The sequence below is a fragment of the Phaethon aethereus genome (assembly GCF_964289735.1).
Source record: "Phaethon aethereus genome assembly, chromosome: 1".
Lineage (NCBI taxonomy): Eukaryota > Metazoa > Chordata > Aves > Phaethontiformes > Phaethontidae > Phaethon > Phaethon aethereus.
The window spans coordinates 48,410,178-48,431,416 of record NC_138575.1 but is presented as its reverse complement, the minus strand read 5'-3'; the positions used below and the strand labels follow the sequence as shown (position 1 = coordinate 48,431,416).

At 36.8% G+C, this 21,239-nt stretch overlaps 1 protein-coding gene across 1 annotated transcript; it reads left to right on the top strand.

The window, feature by feature from the left end:
- Positions 1-2,146: 2,146 nt before the first annotated feature.
- On the top strand, positions 2,147-9,940 carry MGAT4C (MGAT4 family member C; the record flags this gene model as incomplete). The annotated part of the gene is given in 4 exon segments (XM_082014339.1): positions 2,147-2,161; positions 2,164-2,289; positions 6,769-6,916; positions 8,784-9,940. Coding segments are annotated over 4 exon segments (1,446 nt in total).
- Positions 9,941-21,239: the final 11,299 nt, after the last annotated feature.

Sequence of the window (21,239 nt, the reverse complement as noted above, 5' to 3'; positions counted from 1 at the left end):
CGCGGGTCCGTAACGGGTCTCACCCTAATTGGGGAATCCTTCCCTTCAGTTCCTTCAGTTGGTATGAACCTACCAATAGCTCTTATGATCAAAGAAACCTCTCTGGCATAGTGTTTTGCTTTCAACTGTTTCACGGATTCTTATTAGTAAAACTGGGATGTTGTAACGACTTCACGCGAAACCAACACAAGAAATGCAAGTGTTTTCCACTGAATGGTGTCCATATTGGGCTCTTCTCTCTGTACATCAGCTTTAGTAATGACAGTCCTGTGTTCCTCCAGTCTCATCTGCTTAATTCCCTCAATTTCTATTCCTAATCCAACATAGTAATGATCTAATGAAAACTACAACGGGGAAAAACTAATTCAATATAACCAGTAAATAGAATTGTAAGTCCCCTTCCTCACCCTGAGGGTCCTCAGTCAGGCTGCTCAGAGCAAAGATGAGGGAACTGTGTAATAACACAGTCCAATCAGCAAATATGGCACATACAGTCATCCTGTGACTGAAAAAACATTTATTTATTCCCAAGTTTTCCACAGAAAAAATTCAATATGTGGAATTGTAGTGCACCTCCACACCTGAAGCTGCAAGCAGTCTGACCCAGACTATTTGAATTTTCAACAGTCAGACTAGTTCATGCCATTATCTGAGAAGCGTCAGTATTTAATCCATCCAGTGATCCTCTGATAAGTTTCTGAAAGAGTGCATTGCTTTGAAAATATTTTCTAAAATAGGGGCAATCTTTCATTTCCACAACAGCCTGCTGGAATCCACAGACACCCAGCAACTACTATGCTGTCATATGTGGCAGGGGCCACATATGGCCCTGACAGCTCATTCCTGATGTTTATTTTCGTTAGATATTAGAGAAAAGGAAATCACTGCTGTAACTTAAAAAATAAACACATTGGGCTTTTTCAGCTTCAGGATAATCCGCCCGCTGCAATTCAGCCCACCCTCAAATAAATAGGGACAAAAATCTATATTGTTATTAATTCTTTCTTTTTTTCCTTTGTGCAACATGTAAGTTGTTCTTATTCTCAACATAGAGATTCTAAAATCATTCTGTGTTCAACTGGTGTCCACTTACTGCAGTTCATCTGGAATCTATGCAGACAAAACCTTGCAGTTAAACATAAGAGGTACTACTACTTGACGTATTTACCTCCCTGTTCCCTAGAGTCTAACAGACTCATATTTTATACTGTTAGATATATTTAATAAGTTTGGCAAAGCAAATATAGATTGAATTTTGCACTTGGAAGGTTTTTTGGGTTTAGGCCATAAAATTTTCTTTATGACATGACAAATCTTTTATGGAACTCCTAATTTGGCCTATTTTGTGTCAATTTAGATGCTCAGCACTGTCAAAAATGAAGGTATTTAAATGCAGAATTTAACCACTGCACACGTCGTGCTATTTACTACTTCACACAGGCTAGCTTTAAACTCTCCAGTTGTACATGACTTCTATATATTACATTTGATAGAAAAATCAGACTTTGTTATGGACAACAGCCAAAATACATTTGTACTTAAACAAGTGAGAACATAAATCATGAGCTTACAATCTACTCTTAATTAAGAATCCCTCAGAGTTTGAGCAGTCTGATCTGAAGCCTGTTTCTTTAGTTTCTGGCCAGATCTTGTTCAAACATATACATGTGTATAGTATCCTACCTACCCTACCTGTGTAGGACAGGTAGGATACTCAGTCATGCAACAGCTTCTTCATTGCCTGTTGTCCTGAGCTGTCTTTGGAGGGAGACAGTGGTACATGGGGAAACAACGTACAACGTCATCTCTCGCCATCAAGTTGGGATCTGACAGTTATACGTGGGAAACTGAACTGCTGATGCACTCCTGCCACAGTGACCTCATAATTCCAGCCTAAAATGGGTAGGACAAAGTGTGCTTTTTTCTGTAGTGACAAAAAAGTATGGAATCTTAAATTATAGTTAAGATTGTATATTAAACTTGAAGATGACAATGATTAAATTAATTTAATTCCACCTTCAAGGGTATAGTCTATGCATGTTTGAAGGGATTTGATACATCTGAAGGTAAGTTGTTTTGCTATCATGTTTCTTGCATGGGCAGTTCTTGTAATACTGTGGTTTTCCTTCATAGGTGACACTACTATATGCCTTTCTTCACATGAGACACAGCTTGAAATATTTTGATAAAATGAGATGCTTGCGGAAACGATCAGCAGTGTCATTCTTAGGAGTCCTTGTCATTTGCTTGCTCTTCATGAACTTGTACATTGAAGATGGTTATGTTTTGGTAAGTTTCTTAGATGGAAGAATTGATCCTGGAACAACAGAACGGGACACATCCCTAGTTAAGCAGTAAAGTTCATAACTCCTGCAATTTCCCCTGTTAGTGTACCATTAACAGTGAAGTATCCTCAAAATGTTTCCTTTATGATGAAGTCATCTTATCAATATATACTGCACACAGGGTGTGTCAGACCCTAATAGTCCTTTTCACAGAAGTAAATATGTCATTGTTTATTGGAAGCATAGGAGATAATGAATGTAGCAAAACGTCCTTCAGCTATCTTCTGTTGAGTTCCCTGTATTTTCCATATTTCCCTCAATTTTAATGTTGAAAGTTACCTACATCTGAAATATTCCTGTAAGCTAGGAGCTCCTTTTCAGTCCATACTGCAAATCTCACCTGTGAATACTGTATTAAAAAAATATTAAATACAATTATAGAAGAGAACTTACACTAATTCCATGTATTTTAAGCTCCTTGCATGATTAATTTCTGTTTAGTGCTTTTATTTTTTGTTGTTCTCACTTTCCATATCTCTGATTTGATTCTGGTGGGTTCAGTGCTACAGCATTAACAATTAGACATAAATGGTACCTAGTGTAAGTTTATGGCTGTGAAAAAGATTTATGGAAACATCTGTGTTAGGAATTTCAACAAGTGAACTACCAACAATGTAACATAACTCTACAGTTTATATGTAACCCATGAGTGTCTCAGTGCTGAATGCCAAGTAAGCCCTGAAGACTTGATGAATGGATTGAACTTCCAGTTCTTCAGATGTTGGACTGAGCCCAGCAAAATAACATGGTACCTTAATAACTGGATCTTGCAAATAGTAAAATGACTGAACAGAATATGTAACATTGTGATATCATTAGACACCCCTCTTTCTTAAAGTTGAATTGAACTAGAGTGTCTTTCTGATCCTCTGTGCCTCCCTTTGTCTGATTCAGCAAACTGGGACAGTATGGGTTTTCCAATATTCTGAAAGATGAAGTCTAATCTTGGTTGGATCTGAAAAAAAACATCACAATATGAAAAAAATGCAATACACAAATGGTAAAATCCTTACAGTAATTTATCAGAACAATAGATAACTTGCTAGTGATTTTAACTTAAAATATTTTACTTATTACTTATAACAATATTGTAAATACTTACAGTATTATTAAGACTATGCTAGTATTTTTAAACCGTTGAAACAATATCCCATGCTTCTAGCATGTTGCTCCTTTACAGACATATTGCTTTCTCTAACAGTACTTGCACTAAGGGTTTGCACTGTGTTTTATTTATTCATCATTTCTTGGTTGTGAACAAATTTGACCTGGCTTATCATTTTTTTTTTTCCCCAGTGGTACTTTCCCTGATGCTTCTTCTCCATTCACTAATTGCTTCAAAGTCCCCCCAGATGTTTCTAAAAGTGCTTTTATTATCACTGCTAATGGTGTTCCTCTTGGTTTGTTTTTGAAATCTTTTCCTGTCCTATTTGCCAGCTCCCCAGATGGCTCCATGTCTTATTCTTAATTTGCTCTTTTTTCACCCTTTTTTAGAAATTCACTTTCTTGCATTGATTCTCTCATCAAAGTTCTGGCGTGTTTGCATTCATGTGGCTCCTTGCCAAGTCTCCTGACAGTTCTCCTAGATCTCTTGATACCTTTATGGTCCATGAAGCGTTTTTCAAATGTGTTAGGCTGTTGACTTTTTAGTTTATTTATTTATTTCTAATTTCAACTTTCCTGACCATGTTTGACAGCTCCGTTAACTTGTCTGGTGTGTTTTCTCTGCTGAGGTAAAAGATGAGCAGTTTCAGTGTTGGTAGTGAAGAGAGATACACTTGGGGATAGCTTTCAAGGACATCAGGCTAACCAGTTCCCCCAAGGCGATGGGAATTTGAAAGTCCTCAGAGCCATGAAGGCCCTCTGACTTTCGAACTGTAGCAAGTCTCCTACTGGAGTATCTCTTGGAGGTAATTGATAGAGGAAGGTAACCGACCCTGAGTTTCTCTTCCCAGTCTCAGGCAGGAGGCTGTGCAAGGGAACGCAGGGCTGGTACCTCTTTCACCAGATGTAAGCTGTGATGAGTGACCTTTTTCAGGGCATTAGAGTGTCAAAGTGAGATTCATTGTGGCAAATCTTAAGAAAGGAGAGGAGAACTTTTCCTTTTTGCTCAGAGACTCTCACATGTCCAAAGAATCCCTTTACTGTTTTCTGCAGGGCATTTACTGTGGAAATGGAAAGTAAGGACCCACCTGGGAAAATTGCTTAAGTACATTTGATAGGGGGTATAGAGTGCTGATGCCTGTGTCTCAGCAGAGCAGTTTAAGTTGCTTCATCTGCAGTGTGTGAACCACATCTGATCAAATATTTTGAAGACATACTGAATTAATATAACCAGATATCACAACAAATACAGCAATTTTTTATACATATTCTCAGTTGTAAGTAAATTGTAAGTGAAGCATGCCTTCTGAACTCTTCTATGGGTACTAATCATTATTTTGGGCACTATGAAAACAATAGCTTTCACAACATCCTCAGCAGAGCAGAGTATCTCTATAAAGAATTGAGAACTTCTGGCACTTCTTCCCATGGCACCTACAGGAACCTCCAAAGCTCCAGCAAACACTGGAATGTAAGTTAGGAGTTAGTTAATAGATGGAAAAAAGAACCATCCAAGAAAAAATAAAGACGACAGCTAAAGAGAGGTTAACCAGGCTCTTCAGTTTCACTGATTTCTGCATAGTAGTCAGAGGTAGAAGAACGAGATTTTATATTTCTGGAAAAATTCATATTTCAGTTTTGTTTTCAATCCAACAAAGGAATGAAAACAACAATAATTAAAAAAAAAAAAAAAACAAAACAAAACCCAAAATCATTGTTAGGCACAAAAGGCTTTTCTTAAAGAGAAAAAAAAAAAAAAAAAGAAAATTTTTGTGGTCAGTTCAAATATTTTTCTTGTTAAAACCATAACATTTTGTCCTGACATTCTCTATTTCTAAACATTTTGAAACTTTTTATGTAGAAAAATCTCAGTAGCATGGGTTTCCATTCCAAAACCTTATGAAATGAAGAATTTTGGTGCTCCATTCTGGAACCAATGACACATGATGTTTTGACTTTAAAGAAAGGTTGGGTTTAAAAAAAGAAAGTTTTTGGACTAGCCACCTTTTTTTTTCCCAATTTGACAGTTTTCATGAAAATCTCCTGAAGTTTTTGTGCATTCTTTTCCTAGTCCACTGAATTACATTTTAATCTGGAATCTGATCAACATAAACCTTCCTTTCATAACTTATAAGCAAATGCAAAGTAGTGTAGCAGCACTAGAAAGAAATTACTGGAGAGACATTGCAGATCAAGAGAGCATATCAGTGCAGGTAGATAGCCCTGGATATCCATCAAAGATCTTTCCTAAGCTCAGAAGTGGATTATTTACTACTTCTATGAAAGAATAATGAACTTAAAATGGTTGGTTTACAGAAATATTTCTTTGTGCTCTAAAATACATCTTTTACACCTTTTTAATATTTATATCATTAAATATGAGTGCTGTTTACTGTTTCTGTGGTTGTTCTTATTAGCTGCAGTACTACTGTAGCACAATGCTCCCATTTAATGACAGATCAGGAAGTTTTCAGTGTGTTAACATACTGTATATATCAGAAGAAATTAACTCGGTCATATACTGGCCTCTCTTCAGACTAGAATCAAGCAGTGTAAATTAAATAAGCATTCCTACCTTTAAATTCAATCTCATGACATTACAACCTGTTAGATATTTTCCCTTTTCTTATGGACTGAGGAACAGGTTTTCCCTGAGACCCAGCTGAGCTTATCCATAACTGAGCTTATGGATAGGGCACTGCTGATGAAGCTATTCCTTCTCTTGTGTGACTTTACTATGGTTTGAGAAGCCTCTTGGAAGAAAAAGACAGGAGAAGGAGGCAGGAAGAAGAGGCATGGTGATAAATTCGCTTTTTTTCAATACCACCAAACAGTGTTCACCAAATCCAGAGAAAGCTTTGGCTGTCTGGATGATCACATGCATTTCTTCTTATCACGAATCTGAGAAAGATGGCAAAATGAACCAGATACCAGGATCTAGTTTCATCTTTCCTTTGCAACAGTTTTGGTCTGTTGCTGACTGATGCTATCTTATCCCTATTTTGAATACCACATCAATTTTTGGCAATAATTTACTGTTTGCAACCTTTCCAGAGTTTTTGTCCACATTTTTTTTTTCTTTTCCTGTTACCGTAATCTGAAGGGTTACGGTAGATTTTCCATAACCAAAAATGTATGACATTCAGTACTGGGTTTTTAAAAAAATGAGGTGGCATCTACATGCTTTCACGAAAGCTGACACTGAAAAATGTTATTCTTGGAAACCTGCCTGTCTGTGTTTCCTCTCTGGCTGGCATTCACAAATGTGTTTCTCTCTGTCTCTCTCCCTCTCCTATTCTTTTTGTTTTCTCACTAATAGGAAGGGGACAAGCAATTAATAAGAGAAACAGCCACGCACCAGCTCAACCCAGAGCGTTATGTTCACACTTTTAAAGATTTGTCTAATTTCTCAGGATCTATAAACATTTCCTATCGCTACCTAGCTGGCACGCCTTTGCCAAGGAAAAGTAAGTAACTGCGATCTGAATGTTATGAAATGAGTTAATTTAAAAATGGGTCAAATCCATATAGTCCCTGTGGTATTTCTAGGCAAGAGAGGCTGAGTTAAGCAGTGACAATCTCAGAGACTTAGTGGGACAGCTATCTCCCTGTGCATGGGCAGTTCCTGGGCAGCTGCTAGTTCAGCCCTAGCAGTGGCTGCCCCACAGCCTGGTTACCTTCTGACCAAATGCCTGACTTGTAGTCGCCCCGCAGGCAGCCCCTGGTTGGTCTGTGCAAGCATATTTTTATGGATCTCCCCCCAGGCCAGAGGGAGTTGATTTAGAAAGCATGAGCAAGGCACATGCTGGTGGTGCTCTGTAACCACCCTCTGACACCATCCTGTCAGCCTCTGTCTGTATAAACAGTAAATCCAGTCTAAGATATGCTTGGGATCACATAGATACACCCATCAAGTCCCCTGTTCTGCCAGTCCAGCAGCTGTGCATGGATCTCCCTGTTCCTCTAGCTGTCATAATGGAGGAGAACTGTGTTATTATGGGGACAGTAAAGTAGGATTCTTCTCACAGCCATCTGCAGATGGGCTAGCTAGTTATTCTGACTTCAGGCAGGGTTCAGGACTTTCATCTCAAAATGAAATATGGCCATACCTAGCTTTTAGACAGGTGTCCTCTGGGTTCCAAATCAATCATTTCACAAACATAAACAAGGCTCAGAAGTCCAACCACAGAAGGTAAAATACAATCACCTGTGAGTTGTTGATCTTAATAGAAAGCTATAAAATAAAGTTTGTTCAAATTAGATTTTAGAAATTTGGGGCTCTGTAGGCAGCGTAAATGGCTTCTGGGGGTTGTACTTCACTGTACAACTGCATTTTGAGCAGGCTTAAGCCTCAAGGGAAACTCTGAATCACTTTATCAGAGCAGTCTTTTACAGTCCACAACATTTTAAGAAAGTTGAGGTAGGTTCAACTAAAGTACGCCCTGTCAATTATAAAGTCTTAACATTTTTTACAACACAAGTTAGAAAAATGGAGATATATTAACAAATATCTGAAAAAACTGATTTGGACTGCTGGTAAAAATGCAATGGCATTGACACCAAAAGAGCAAAGATGAAAAATCTTTCCTTATATTTAAGATACATCTCTCTCTAGAAAGATGTAACAGCATTAAAAATTATTTACAGAAGCACAGGTATGCAGTTGTAAGTTCTCTTCTACTTTAAAATAATATATAAATTACATATTGCAAGAGGGAGTTCCCTGTAAAATGTTCAATGAGTCCTGAAAGAGACTTAAAAGAAGAAGTATTAGCAAGGAAAAATTGGACAAATTCAGTTAAAAATGAACATGCAGAAAAAAATTATCCATGCAACATTCATAAAACTGTAAAGTTATGCAAAAGTGTAACTAGTCTTGTAGAGTGCTTAGAATTATAAAGTTTGGCAATTAATTTATAGCTCCCTTTTTTGTGCTGCATTTCATAATTCCTTGCCTTAAAAATATTGTGTGAATCATAACTCATAATCCCCTTTCTTTTAGCAGATTTTACAGCCTCATCATTGTCTACCAGGCGTATGCGTGTACATTGCTTTGGCTTTTGTCCACTACATGCCATTCCTTGCAGTTAACAAGTGAATGTTTAATGCAATAGTCTCCATATGTCTATTCGCTTGCAATACAATTCATCTTTCATGAAAGGGTAATAAGCCTTCTTTGTTGCATGCAGCTTAATAAGCTCACGTACCAAATTTCCCAATCTTCACCATTCGAAAGGTTTATTTAATATAACCGGAACTCTGGAGGATAGCTTTGTGGTGAAATGGTTTCCAAAATCAGGTACTTAGTTTTTGTTTGAATTGTCTTTTGTACAGGATATCTTACAATTGGGCTATCCTCTGTGAAACGGAAGAAGGGAAACTACTTGCTTGAGACCATCAAGTCCATATTTGAGCAGTCAAGTTATGAGGAACTCAAAGAAATTGCAGTGGTAGTGCAGCTGGCAGATTTTGACGCAGGCTGGTGTGAAGGGATGGTCCAGGATATTTCACAGAAATTTGCACATCACATTATTGCGGGCAGATTAATAGTTATTCATGTCCCTGAGGAGTATTATCCTGTACTGGATGGCCTCAAAAGAAATTACAATGACCCTGAGGACCGTGTGAAATTTCGATCCAAACAAAATGTAGATTATGCTTTCCTTCTTAACTTCTGTGCTAATCTTTCTGAATATTATGTGATGCTAGAAGATGATGTTCGCTGCTCAAAGAATTTTTTGACTGCTGTTAAGAAAGTAATTACCTCACGAGAAGGATCCTACTGGGTAACTTTGGAATTCTCCAAACTGGGGTACATTGGAAAGCTTTACCATTCCCATGACCTCCCACGTCTGGCCCATTTTTTGTTGATGTTCTACCAAGAAATGCCTTGCGATTGGCTGCTCATCCACTTTCGTGGGCTGTTAGCCCAAAAGGAAGTGATACGTTTTAAGCCATCTCTGTTCCAGCACATGGGATACTACTCGTCTTACAAAGGAGCTGAAAACAAGCTAAAGGATGACGATTTTGAAGAGGAATCATTTGATATCCCTGACAACCCACCTGCAAACTTGCACACCAACATGAATGTATTTGAAAACTATGAGGCAAGCAAGGCTTATAGCAGCATTGATGAGTACTTCTGGGGCAAAGCACCTTCTACTGGAGACTTCTATGGGATTGTATTTGAAAAGCCCATTAAAATCAGTAAAATTAAAGTTGTCACTGGAACTGAAGACCGGCAAAATGACATTTTGCATCATGGGGCCCTGGAAGTAGGAGAAAAGATTGTAGGGAGTAAAAAAGGGAGACAATGTACTACTTACTTGAGACTAGGGGAATTCAAAAATGGGAATTTTGAAATAACAGATGTAGAGCACAAAGTTCTCTTTAATATTAACTGCATGAGAATACTTGTTACCAAAAGTCAGAAAGAATGGCTGATCATTAAGAGCATTAGCATCTGGACTTCTCCAACACCGAATCAATAAAGCAAAGCCACCTGAGAAGGCACAAAGTGCATACAATCAGCTGGGTCTCAGCTGGTGCCATTCCCCAGAAAAACTGACATTTCCAACTCTTCACTAAAGACACAGAAAATCTGGGGAAATCACAAAACAAGCAAAGCAATTTATTTTTTACTAGTTTGGCCAGGCAATATACAAACACTCATTTGTTGAACATTTTGAATTTTATAGGAAATGCAAAGTTCTCAAACCTCTCTTGAGATCTTGAACCCCTTTTTTATTATAATTTCTCTGTAAGAGAGATCTGCTGGACTAAACAGAACAAAACAAAATCCTATATAATTACCAAAAGGTTCAAAGCTATGACTAGTATGTTGTGAAAAGAAATTGGGTTGCACCTTGCACACATATAAATTTAAAACTTTATGATAGTATGCATTTGTACAACAGTTGGTGATGTGTTTCTTTTAAAGGCAGTTGTGACAAGGAAATCTGTCCTAAAACTGGCAGCTTCATTCTGAGCACAGTAAGAAAATAGTGTGTCTAATCATTGCAACTTCTTTTCAAAAGAGAATGTATGTAAAATTATAAATCTGACATGACAACTTTGTAAAAAATAGGTAATTGCATCTGTTATTCTGTCTCAACAAATATCCTTTGTTCTTTTTCCTGGGTCCTTTCACTGAAATGAGCACTACTTGGATTCTGTATTACCTAGGGGACCAATTTACTCTCCTTATTTGAACAAAATGCTTCATAGTAAGCAAACATTCTGCTTGAGTACAAATGTCACTATCAAACCCAAGCACCTCAAAGACAACACTGTTCTCTTAGGCATCTTAACAGATCTCAGCTTCAACATTTCCTATTCCTTCACAATATACAGAACTCTCCACGAGAAATTTGCACATAGCTGAATACTGCAGCATGCTTTCCAAGGACTGTTATGCCTTCCATATCTACATGTCCAGTCCATGAATGATACAAACATAAAGTGTACCAGGTTAATCAATTGGAAGTGAATGTAATCACCAGTCTTTCATGGATGATCTCTAGCCAATAGAGCAGATGTGAAATGAAGAATCTTTATTTAATGAAAAATAACTATGTTTTGAAATTATGTTCGTGGGTTTTTTTCCTTCAGTTTTCTAATCCTGATTACGTTAGTTTTGTAGACATCTTCCCACTGCCTCTGGTTATTCGCTGTAGGCTTATTTTGCCTGGCTTTAGCCAGTAAGCAGAAAAGTTCCTACAGTCCTCGTGACTTCAGTGTCAGCTCTGGGCTTTTAGTGCATCACACAGGGAGGCTGTATAGCTAAATGATTTATACTGTATGCATACATTTGGATTAGCAGACTCTATGGGTTTTTCCCCTCTAAGAAATTCTCCAGACTCTCTTAGTAGACTCACTAAGAAATCCATGAGTATCAAGTGTGACACAGAGGAACACTGTATTGTCAGTCTCATGAATGCTGTGGTTATCATCTAATTGCATGTATGGGTTTTACTTAAACCCGGAAGGCAAGGATTAAATTTCAAGAATGCCTGCACTGACCAAGAGTGAACTAACTGCTGTACTCAGTACATCCAAACCTCACATGGTTATTTCAGAACACTAAATTGTTCAAAAATCTACACAAAACAGCAATGCAATTGCTTTTCATTGTTCATAAATCCTGATAAATTCAGGTCCAGGTTTGGCAAATCCCCCTATACAGAGCTAAGGTACATTTTGAAATAAATCCTCTGATATATGTTTCTACATAATGCAGAAAAGCATCCTTTTCTCAAAGGAAGTCTTGTTTCTTTGTTCCTTAATACACACTTAAATAGCTGTTCTTCATACACATATCTTCAGTAAAATAGATTAAATGATTATCAAATAATTATTTGATGATTAGTCAATACCAATATTTTAATGAACTGTCATTCTTCTTTTTTGTCCTCTCCTTGATCATTAACTGTTAGTGCCAAAACAAGCATAACCAGGTTAACCAGGAACATTACCTTTACTTTTATTCAGAAATGCAGTATGTCCAAACCAATCTTCTAAATTAGAATGGAAAATATACTCAATCCCAAGGTTGAAAATGTTCTTGTAATCAAAACCATACAAAATGTGAATGACTAATACAGATTAAATGCTTTCAACATAAGCCTGAAGTCATTTAAATGGTATTTTTTAATTAAGAGCTGAACAAAACTTCTTTCCTTTTTAAAACAGTAGCAATGAGTCTTATCTTTAATATCATAGCTTAGCAGTGACAACTCTCACCTGGCTGTGATCAGTCTGAGGGGGGGAAACCCACAAATGTCAATGTGAATACCTTCAAAGCACCCTTTTCTTGGTGGTATGTGGTGTGTGGTGGGAATGTGCTGGGAATGAGAGGCATGCACTACTCTTCCTGTTGAATTTGGGTTGATTTGGAAAAAATAATTAAAGATACATTTATTCCAGGAGACGCAAGAACACAGTTCTGTTACTTAGTGTTTTGAGCACCACCTTAGTGTATGTGTCCCAGCTCTTCCTTTACAGTATACATATTTTATCCATCTCATTCACATGAAAATGGTTGCCAAATTTTTAAGAAACAAAAAAAAAGATATAAAATTAATGATAACTGGTTTTCAGACATATTTCAGAAAGATATATTTGAAGATATGGGGTTTTTTTTCATGTGCTAAGAAAAGTGAATTGCTTCTAAAAGGGAAATATCTAATCAGAGATGTATGTGTTCACTAATACTGCCCAAAGTTTGGATTTTCTTTTTTTTCCACTAATGAAGGAAAAGTTTAGCAGTGTCACAAAGCTGTGTTCATTGGTGTATACAGTTGGTTCTGCTGATGTGTATTTCTTGTGTTCATCTGTGGACTGAACATCAATATTTTTATACTGAAATGCCAATACTGAAAATATTACACTGTGGTCTGCACACTGATGGATCTATTCTTCACTAGCATACATGTATTGTTCCTATTGGTGCTGTTTGGGATTCCTCATTGTATAATGTCCATGGGCATTTTTTTGTTTTCTTAAGTAAAAGGCAGTTTGTCTTCTATCTTTCTTGATGTAGTGTGATCCCTCTGACATAGGGAATTCTTGGGAAGTAAAACACTACTTACAGTGAATTAAAAGAACTGAGCCTTTAGTTTACTGCAGAATAAACAAACCCAGAAGACAGTAATTTTCAGGTAAAACAGTTTTAGCATATTTACTATATGTACTATTATGAAGATAATTCACTAAGGTTCTATATGAATGTGTTATTTTTAGATCAATGTTCTAACATGATGCTCTGTTTTACTCTCTGTTCAGTATTCTCTTGTGTTAGACATTAATGTTTGTGCTTTTATAAAGGGAAATCAAGAATTTGTTTGTTATTGGATTATTAAAAGTTAAATAAACAGCAAACTATAACAGCTTAGAAAATATTTCATCTTGGAAAACCATTAAAAAAAAAAAAACCATGGTTAACCATCTTAAGAACTTCAGATGCAATCAGCTTTCATTGTCAAACATTTCAGAGATTTTGATGAAAATTATAGTTCTTACTACTCTCATGTTATATTTGCAGTCTGCTGGGCTACATTTTAATAAATATTAAATTATGAGTAGTAATGCAGATCATGTATCATGAGTTCAAGCAGTGTTGTATCCTCAGATGGTAAAGTATAATGTTTCGCAAAACACAGGTGGAAAATACAGATGTATTATAATGAAAACAAATTAAGTGATTTTTATGTCATATTCCATATACAAAGACAAATGAGTTGAAGTGTCTCCACCACTCCATCAGCTTTTCAGGTAAAGTAAAAGGGACTTAATCCTTGTTCTTCTGTCCTTAGTCTTTGGAGTTAAAAACTACAAAATTTCTCATCCCTTTAGCAAGCGGGATTGACCTATAGAACATAAAATACTGGAAGTATTGATTTTGTAAAATAATTAATTTTTTATATATAAACAAATATTTGTCTTCTCTTTTCCATTTTTGTTTTAGCCATCCAGGGAGGTTGAAAATGAAAATAGCCTCTAAACAGATGTGTTTAGATGTGTTCCGAATGGCGTTTTCCAAGTTCGTGCCTCCTTTACTGGTTTTGTCACAGCAAATAGATTCTGTGTCACCTAGGCATTCATGCCCTTCAGCAGCACAGAGAGGCATGTAGACTAAGGCTGGATTGCTGCTGCTGCTATAAATGGAAAGAGGAACACGTCCAGAGTCATCTCATCATACAATGGTTGTCTAAGATCTGTTTCTCTCTACTGACTATGATGGGAAGCTATGCAAGTGGTTTGGCCTGAATGTTGATTTCCTGGATAATTAGAGATAAAGGAGATCTGTTTCTTTTGCATGATTACATCTAATACATCTAAATCTAGATAAAAACATATTCATATAAACCTTTACAGATATTTCCTACCAGCAGCACCAGCAGCACCACTCTTCATAGCCGGGATGTTCAGTATCTTCCTCATAAATACTATTTTGTAATTTCAATGAAAATAATCTGTTCAGCTATAAAATAAGGAATATGAATCTCCACCTTGAATTGAAAGTATTATTTATTATGTTAGTTTAATGATGAAATTAAGTACAGATAAATATTAATTACAATAACATTTCTGTAATAGTAGTTTGTTGTTAAATTGGCATAAAATTGAATTGGTATCTGGGCAGATGCAAGGCTATTTTTCAGCCACATTTCTAGATGTTTTTTAACTGTCCGTTCAACTACTACTACCTACTACAAATTCTTAAATAAAATTCCACTTTGCCCTGACAGTTGTAAAAACACTCTTAAAATTCCATGTAGAACTTGAAAGTACTTTAAGTAGGGTTATACTGTTAATTAAACCCTTTGCCAGCCCTTTGCTGGGCTTATGTAAGAGTTTCACATTTAATGAGTAAAGCCGAACATCAAAAGCTCATGCTTGCTTCCTCCGTTCAGCTGGTTAAATAGCTGCCTTCCGTCTTTTTTGCTATTTACTCGTTAACATCGGTTTTGCTTTTGCCAGTTCAGGAAAACCTGACTGGCAGCCATGGAAATCTCAGGCTGTGAATTCTCGGTCTCAAAGATACTGTGTTTGTACTTTATGAAATGTTCCCATTTCTTAACAAACCCAGACCATTTTCTGGACACCAGCACAAGCACAGTGTTCAGTTTCTTGGGCTCTCCCGTGGTGTCATTAGGGTAGATTTCCGTCCTAGGTAACTACATTGAGCAACAGCATTAAAAAAGACATTACCAAGAAAAAAAAACTGTTATGCAAAAGAACTACTTTTAATTTTTAAAACCAGGTTCAAACATTTCTTTGTCATCAGATTTAATCTATCCTGAACAATTTGAGTAGAAGAGATGAAAGTACTATGATGGCAAGAAAAGGTTAAATAAACAACATGTGTGTATTTCTGCTGAATGATTCACTTTAACTTTTTATTTAAAGATATTTTTTGTCAGAGTATCATCATCGTATTAACCCTTTTACAGCAAAAGGGAGCCTGTGATGGCCACTAGAACTGCTCTTTTTTGTTATCTGAATGAAAATAATAGATTCAGCTTCCAAAAGCATTGCCTTGGGCATGCACACTGATGTGGTACACAAAGAACAATACTGGTCGTCTGTCCAGCCTGCTGTACTGCAGCACTGGAATACTTATGTCTGCCAGAGTGGGGGTGGAAATGTAACAAGGAACAGTTGCTATCCCTGCTATAGTACCTGTAATATTTTTGGAAATAAATGTAAGATATGAAAATACGCTTTGGCTTAATGCCCTTCTCTTTAACCATGGTACTATTCAGTTTTCTTTTAACTGTAGATACCACATTTTCATTTGTTTAACTTAGGCCAAAAGTGCATATAACCCAAGAGGAAAAAGCATACTTTAAAGGAAATTTGACAATGTGTTATTGTATACTTTGCTTTCTCAAATGTGTGTTCACCTTGTTCGGATAACCTGGATTTAGAGTTCCTGCTCAAACTGAAGTCTAGAGCTGCAATTCAAAAGGTTCTGGCCTTTTTTTCATTAGTATACCTTGCACCACTAACAGCAGAGGTCTTAAGGTATAAGTTAAACCCTTATACCATTAGCTGCTATTGAAAGTCCTTTGGTTTGAGCAGGTGCCGCTTGGGAGATTTCAGTTCATCTGCAGCGTTAGAGTTTATTATAATTTCATGTTACACTTTCACCATCACACACAGGCGTTCCCTCCCTCTCTCTTTAATTTCACTACTGAATAAGAGAATGTGATCTTGGGTAAATACTGCCAAACCACTTTCACTTCCATTCAGGAAACTGTGACTGTTACTGTCGTTTATTTCTCAGAATTACTTCCTTCATTTGGTCGTTGCTCACTGTATTTAAATGCCACATCTGCTGCGAAGACAATAAGCATGTTATAATGAGATGTGCTTTTAAGGGAGGAATGCTAATTATTTTTTTGAAATATAACTAAGGGTGCACTACTTGATTGTGTCAAATTTATATGCAAACCTTTTTACCTTCCTGAAAATCTCATAAAGCAAACTGATTTTGTTAATCACTCCTGCAAATGCTTCCTGGCAGCAGTTTGTTTTTTGCGTTTGCAAACAGAGCCAGGTTTCTCTCCTCACAAAGCTGAATAGCATCTTTCAAGGAAGAAAAAAAAGCCCAAAACAGGTCTTCTCTCTAGTGGTTGTCTGCTACCTTTCAAAGATACAAATTCTGCTGTATGTTTCCTCCCTTCTCTCCCTCAAAACTGTGTATTAAAATCACCATGTGGTCTCCCTTCTCCCTGATACCTCAACTCACTCCTGTCTGCGCACTCATATTTTTCTTTTGGAAAGGGATACTTTTAGTTTATGCATAAATTCTTGTCTTTGGGGAATAAATGACACAACACAGACAGCAAATATTTTCAAAGGTCCATATTTCTTTAAGCATTCAAAATTATATATGTAATATATTCCTTCAAAGGAGATAAAATGTTTGCTCAAGAATGTTCATGTTAACTGCTCCTTACACAAAACCAACCAAACAAAAAGTCAGGTAAGGCTTTTTATGTAAGTATGTGTGTGCATGTGTGTATAAGTGCATTAATAAAAAAGTTGCAAAAAAACATATCTATGGATGGCTTCTGCACCAAAGACTTTAAGTTCTCTGCCTAAGGAGAGAAATCATTTTTTGATCAAAGCAGTGTGTCAAAAATAATTTGGACATTAACTTTTCTACAGTTAATCACTCTTTCTTCTGATACTAAGCCACTTCCATAGAATATAATCTCTTGGGTAGTATCTCTTGCCAAGCTGTTGCACGCATTTTGTAAACAGATGTTACTTTTCCTGAATATTGATGATAATTAATACATTTACCTTGACCATAAAGTATTGATAAATATTTTTCTTGTCTTGTTCGATTTGAAAGCTTTTTTTTTTTTCTCTTTTAAAAGCTGAGAAAATGTATTTGCTCTTTTCAACAGCTTTAGCATAAACATTCCAGAACAAGGGATTAGGAGCCACATGTGTATTCTGGTATGAAACTGGATTCTACCATTGTACTTGTAACATATTTGAGAAAAGGTATTTAAGCCATAAAAGTATATTTAAGCAGCTATCTGTTCTAAAAAACACTAGAACATCTTTGTTTCAGGACTTTATGAGAAAAAAATGTACAACTAAGACCATATTACTGGAAAAAATCCCTTTCCCAAACTTTGATTTCTTCTGCCAGCAGCAAGGCATCATGTTTCTCCATTTCTGCTTCATGAAATCCAGTTTCTTTGTATCATGTATTTCCATCACTTCGACAAAATTAAGTCAGATCCCCATCAGGTTCGGGTACGTTTATTTCAATGAACCTTTAACTTTCTGTGCTCATTAAAGATTGAACAGCTATCTTGCATTGTCCTAAAGAAGAAAATACTGTAATGTTCTGGTCAATATGTCTCATTGTTTTGAGAATTAGTGACTAGTAGTTGGTTTTGTTAATTTATTTTTATAGGGATAGATTTCCTGAGGAGTAGAGGGAGAAAAAATTGGTTGTATTTCCACATCACTTATTTCTGTCATCACCTTGTTCATATCCAGATTTTGCTACTCCTTCATTCACTGCAGGCACACACTCACACAATGAAAAAACAAACAAACAGAAAAGCATTGTAAGCAATAGGTTTCTGGTAGAGAGGGAAGCATGAGAGAGAGAATTAGAAGGTGTCTTAGATACTTCAAGTTCAGTACAAAGAAAGCTAAAGAACATTTTTTCCTGCTGCCCTGCCTCTTCACTGTGACATTTCTTCGTGGATACACGATCTAAAGCTCACCACACTTTGTGGGAACTTTTCTGTTAACTTCACGCTACTTTGCTATGCCACTTCAGCTATAAATCTTCAGTCGTGTAATCCAGCTGGCTTTCTGGTCAAACTACACTGTGCTGTGTCCATGTACCCTCTAACTGCCTACGTGGGTTTAAATCTGGGATAAATTACTAACCCAGCAAGCATTTTTGCAGGTGTTAAAATTAGAGAGGTGTCTACTTCTGCTGAGATCGGGTACTGGAGCCAAACATGACGTGCTACATCACCTCAAAGACTCCTTGGACGTGCGCTATAGCACCATAGGCCTCCAGCTCACAGCCCGCCAGCCAACGGCCATAGTGCTTTAAGATTACCACTCACTCCTTTCCTTGTGTTACCCTTCTCCTCACTTTGCTTAAAGTTACAGCCCCAAAGCGGAGCCAGTGGCAGAGAAGGGCTCAGCGAAGCCACTGCTCAGTGCAGCAGCTTTGTGCAAAGCTTCTTTCATTAGTATTTTCAATACGCTGGCAGGCTGGGGACCTGGTGCACCAGGCAGCAGAGCTGGTTGCACAAAGCCTTTAGCTGGCCCTTAAGACAGCTTTTGTTGTTTTTTTTTACATTTCCTTCCCTACACAAAACAATCGTGCTTGCCATTATTCGTGGAGCTACCAGATTTTAATGCAGCAAGTTTTCAAATAGCAAAATAATAAAGAAATTAAGGAAAGAAAAGGGAAAAAAAAGCTTTTAACTTTAAAGTTTCCCAAATTAGTCATTAACAATAGGTCAGATCCAGTAACAAATTAGGAGATATTTCTTTTTTCCCATTAAATTTAGCTTTCTCTTTTTTTTTTTTTTACATTTATTAGTTGCAGAGGCAACTAAAATTTAAAAACAACAGCAAACCTTTCCCACTCTTACTTCCCAGTTTGCAAAGATTTAGAACTTTTTTATATCTACCCACATGGAAACATCTACCATCTGGTGAGCATACTTTGGTCAGACACTCTGCTCCCTGTAGTCAGGACATCTTGGAAAAATTTCTAGTTCTTGAAAAAAAAAAGCAAATCTTCATCTGTGCCAGGATAGTTTGTGGGCCAGATGCTTATTTGAATTACCCTGGTGCAAATAAATACTTCCAATACTAGTTGAAAAACAAAAGCTATACCTAATTTTTTTTCTTCTTCATTTTCTTCAATTTAATGCTGTAATTAAATAGACAGAGATTATTAAAAGTCTCAAAAGCCTTTTAAGGGGAACAGGATCTTTAGTTTAACTCAGAGTGAGAAACCAGAGACTCGAATTCCCTTCTCTCTCACAAAAGCAAGTGCTAAAGCAGATTTCCCAAGAATTTGAACCTTTGAATCTCAGGAACCTGGAACAGAGCCTCCTTCCTCCTTCCTCATCTCAGTATAAGCTACAGAAAAGCACCTTTCTTCCAAAACAGTCTTTATTCCAAAGGATAACATTCATAATTTCATAAATGGGTTGTACATCTACTAGGACTCTTATCAGAGCTTCTACTGCTTGTCTCACACTTCTAAAATGCTGCACTCAGTTGTTTAACTGCCTTCACTGCATTTGTGTTAATAGACCCAGTTTTCAGGTTCTGGTCTTTAATGACATAAAATTAGGAATTATTTCAATCAGGAATTATTTCTCTTCTCCCCATTTGCTTCAATTCATGGAAGTTTTCAGACAAAAATGTGACAGACACAAAGAAACAATTAGGAAAAGTGTTTATAGCCTTCAGGAGAATTGTTCATTTTTTATCCCTTTTGTTGGAAAACAGCTCTTTTCTCCCATATGGCACCCCTGAACAGAGGTTTGGCACTCAGACTGCTATTTGCTATTTCCTGAGTGCTAATACACCTTTTTTTCCCCTCAGCTGCTTTTTTTATTTTTCTTTTGTGTCTAAGCAATCACTGTCTGTTATGAACCCGAGGTGGATTTTTGAGAGGTTTTGTTTCCCTTTTTTGGCTGTACTGGGATCCAGATGAGGACGTGCTAACAGCTTCTTTTTGGAGGTTGGGTTTTTTCTTTTTTTTTTAATCAGAATGGGAACTATTTGTAAGAAACAGTTCATCTGGTGAATTGAGCTCCTGTTTTATTTTTTACTATTACAAAAGAAAGGATAGAGAAAGAAGAGGGACTAAATTGCCAGAGCACTGTTACTGAAGATCATTTTTCCTTTGGAATGCCCTGCCATGCTTGGTAGTAGAGCATGCAGGGTGGCACACTGGATTGCATCTAAACAGGCAAAATAGAGAAATTACTTTAGCTTAAACTATTCTTCAAGCCTGAAGGTAGCAATTCCACAGTCACTGAAGAGGACTCAGCTGTAAGAAGGCGACAGTCGCTAACAAAGCAAAAGATGATTCACATGTTTCTAGTGCTCCCCAAATATTCTATAACTTAAAATATTTCAAACAATCCAAAGACCACTGAAATCAAAAGGAGCGTATGCCTTCATTTCAACATGTCTTTGCTCGTATCTTAATTTGGAAATTATCTCTAATCCTTAAACTAGTCTTAGTGGTGGCACTTCGAGACAATAGCCATGAAAACAAAACACAATTAGTATTGATGGGTTTTTTTAAGAAATCCTATTCAGTTAATTAAAATCAGGTACTACCATTTCACCTAAACTGAAATAGTGTTTTGTGCTCCTGCTCTGCTTCTGTTCCTGTCTTTCCACCACCTCCCTGCACTGTGCTGGTACAAGTACCCAGTGAGTCAGACAGTGAATCAAATAGGAATAAAATACTGATTATAATCAAGGAAGAAGTAAAAGCTTTGGTGTTAGTTCAGTTCAGTTACCATTTGGCCATATCTGCACTTGTACTGGCATAGCTGAGGGATTGGAGCTAATGTGATTCAGTTAGATGGAAAGAAGACACTGTGTAGTTAATGACTACAGTTGTCTGCAGCCCCTGCCATATTTATTATCTCTTTCCTTTAGTGTATGTGTTAGAATATATAATAACCTTCTTATTGTCTCATGTCTAAAGACATAAAAAAGATAAATCAAGCGAGAGAAATAAAAAAGTGTTAATCC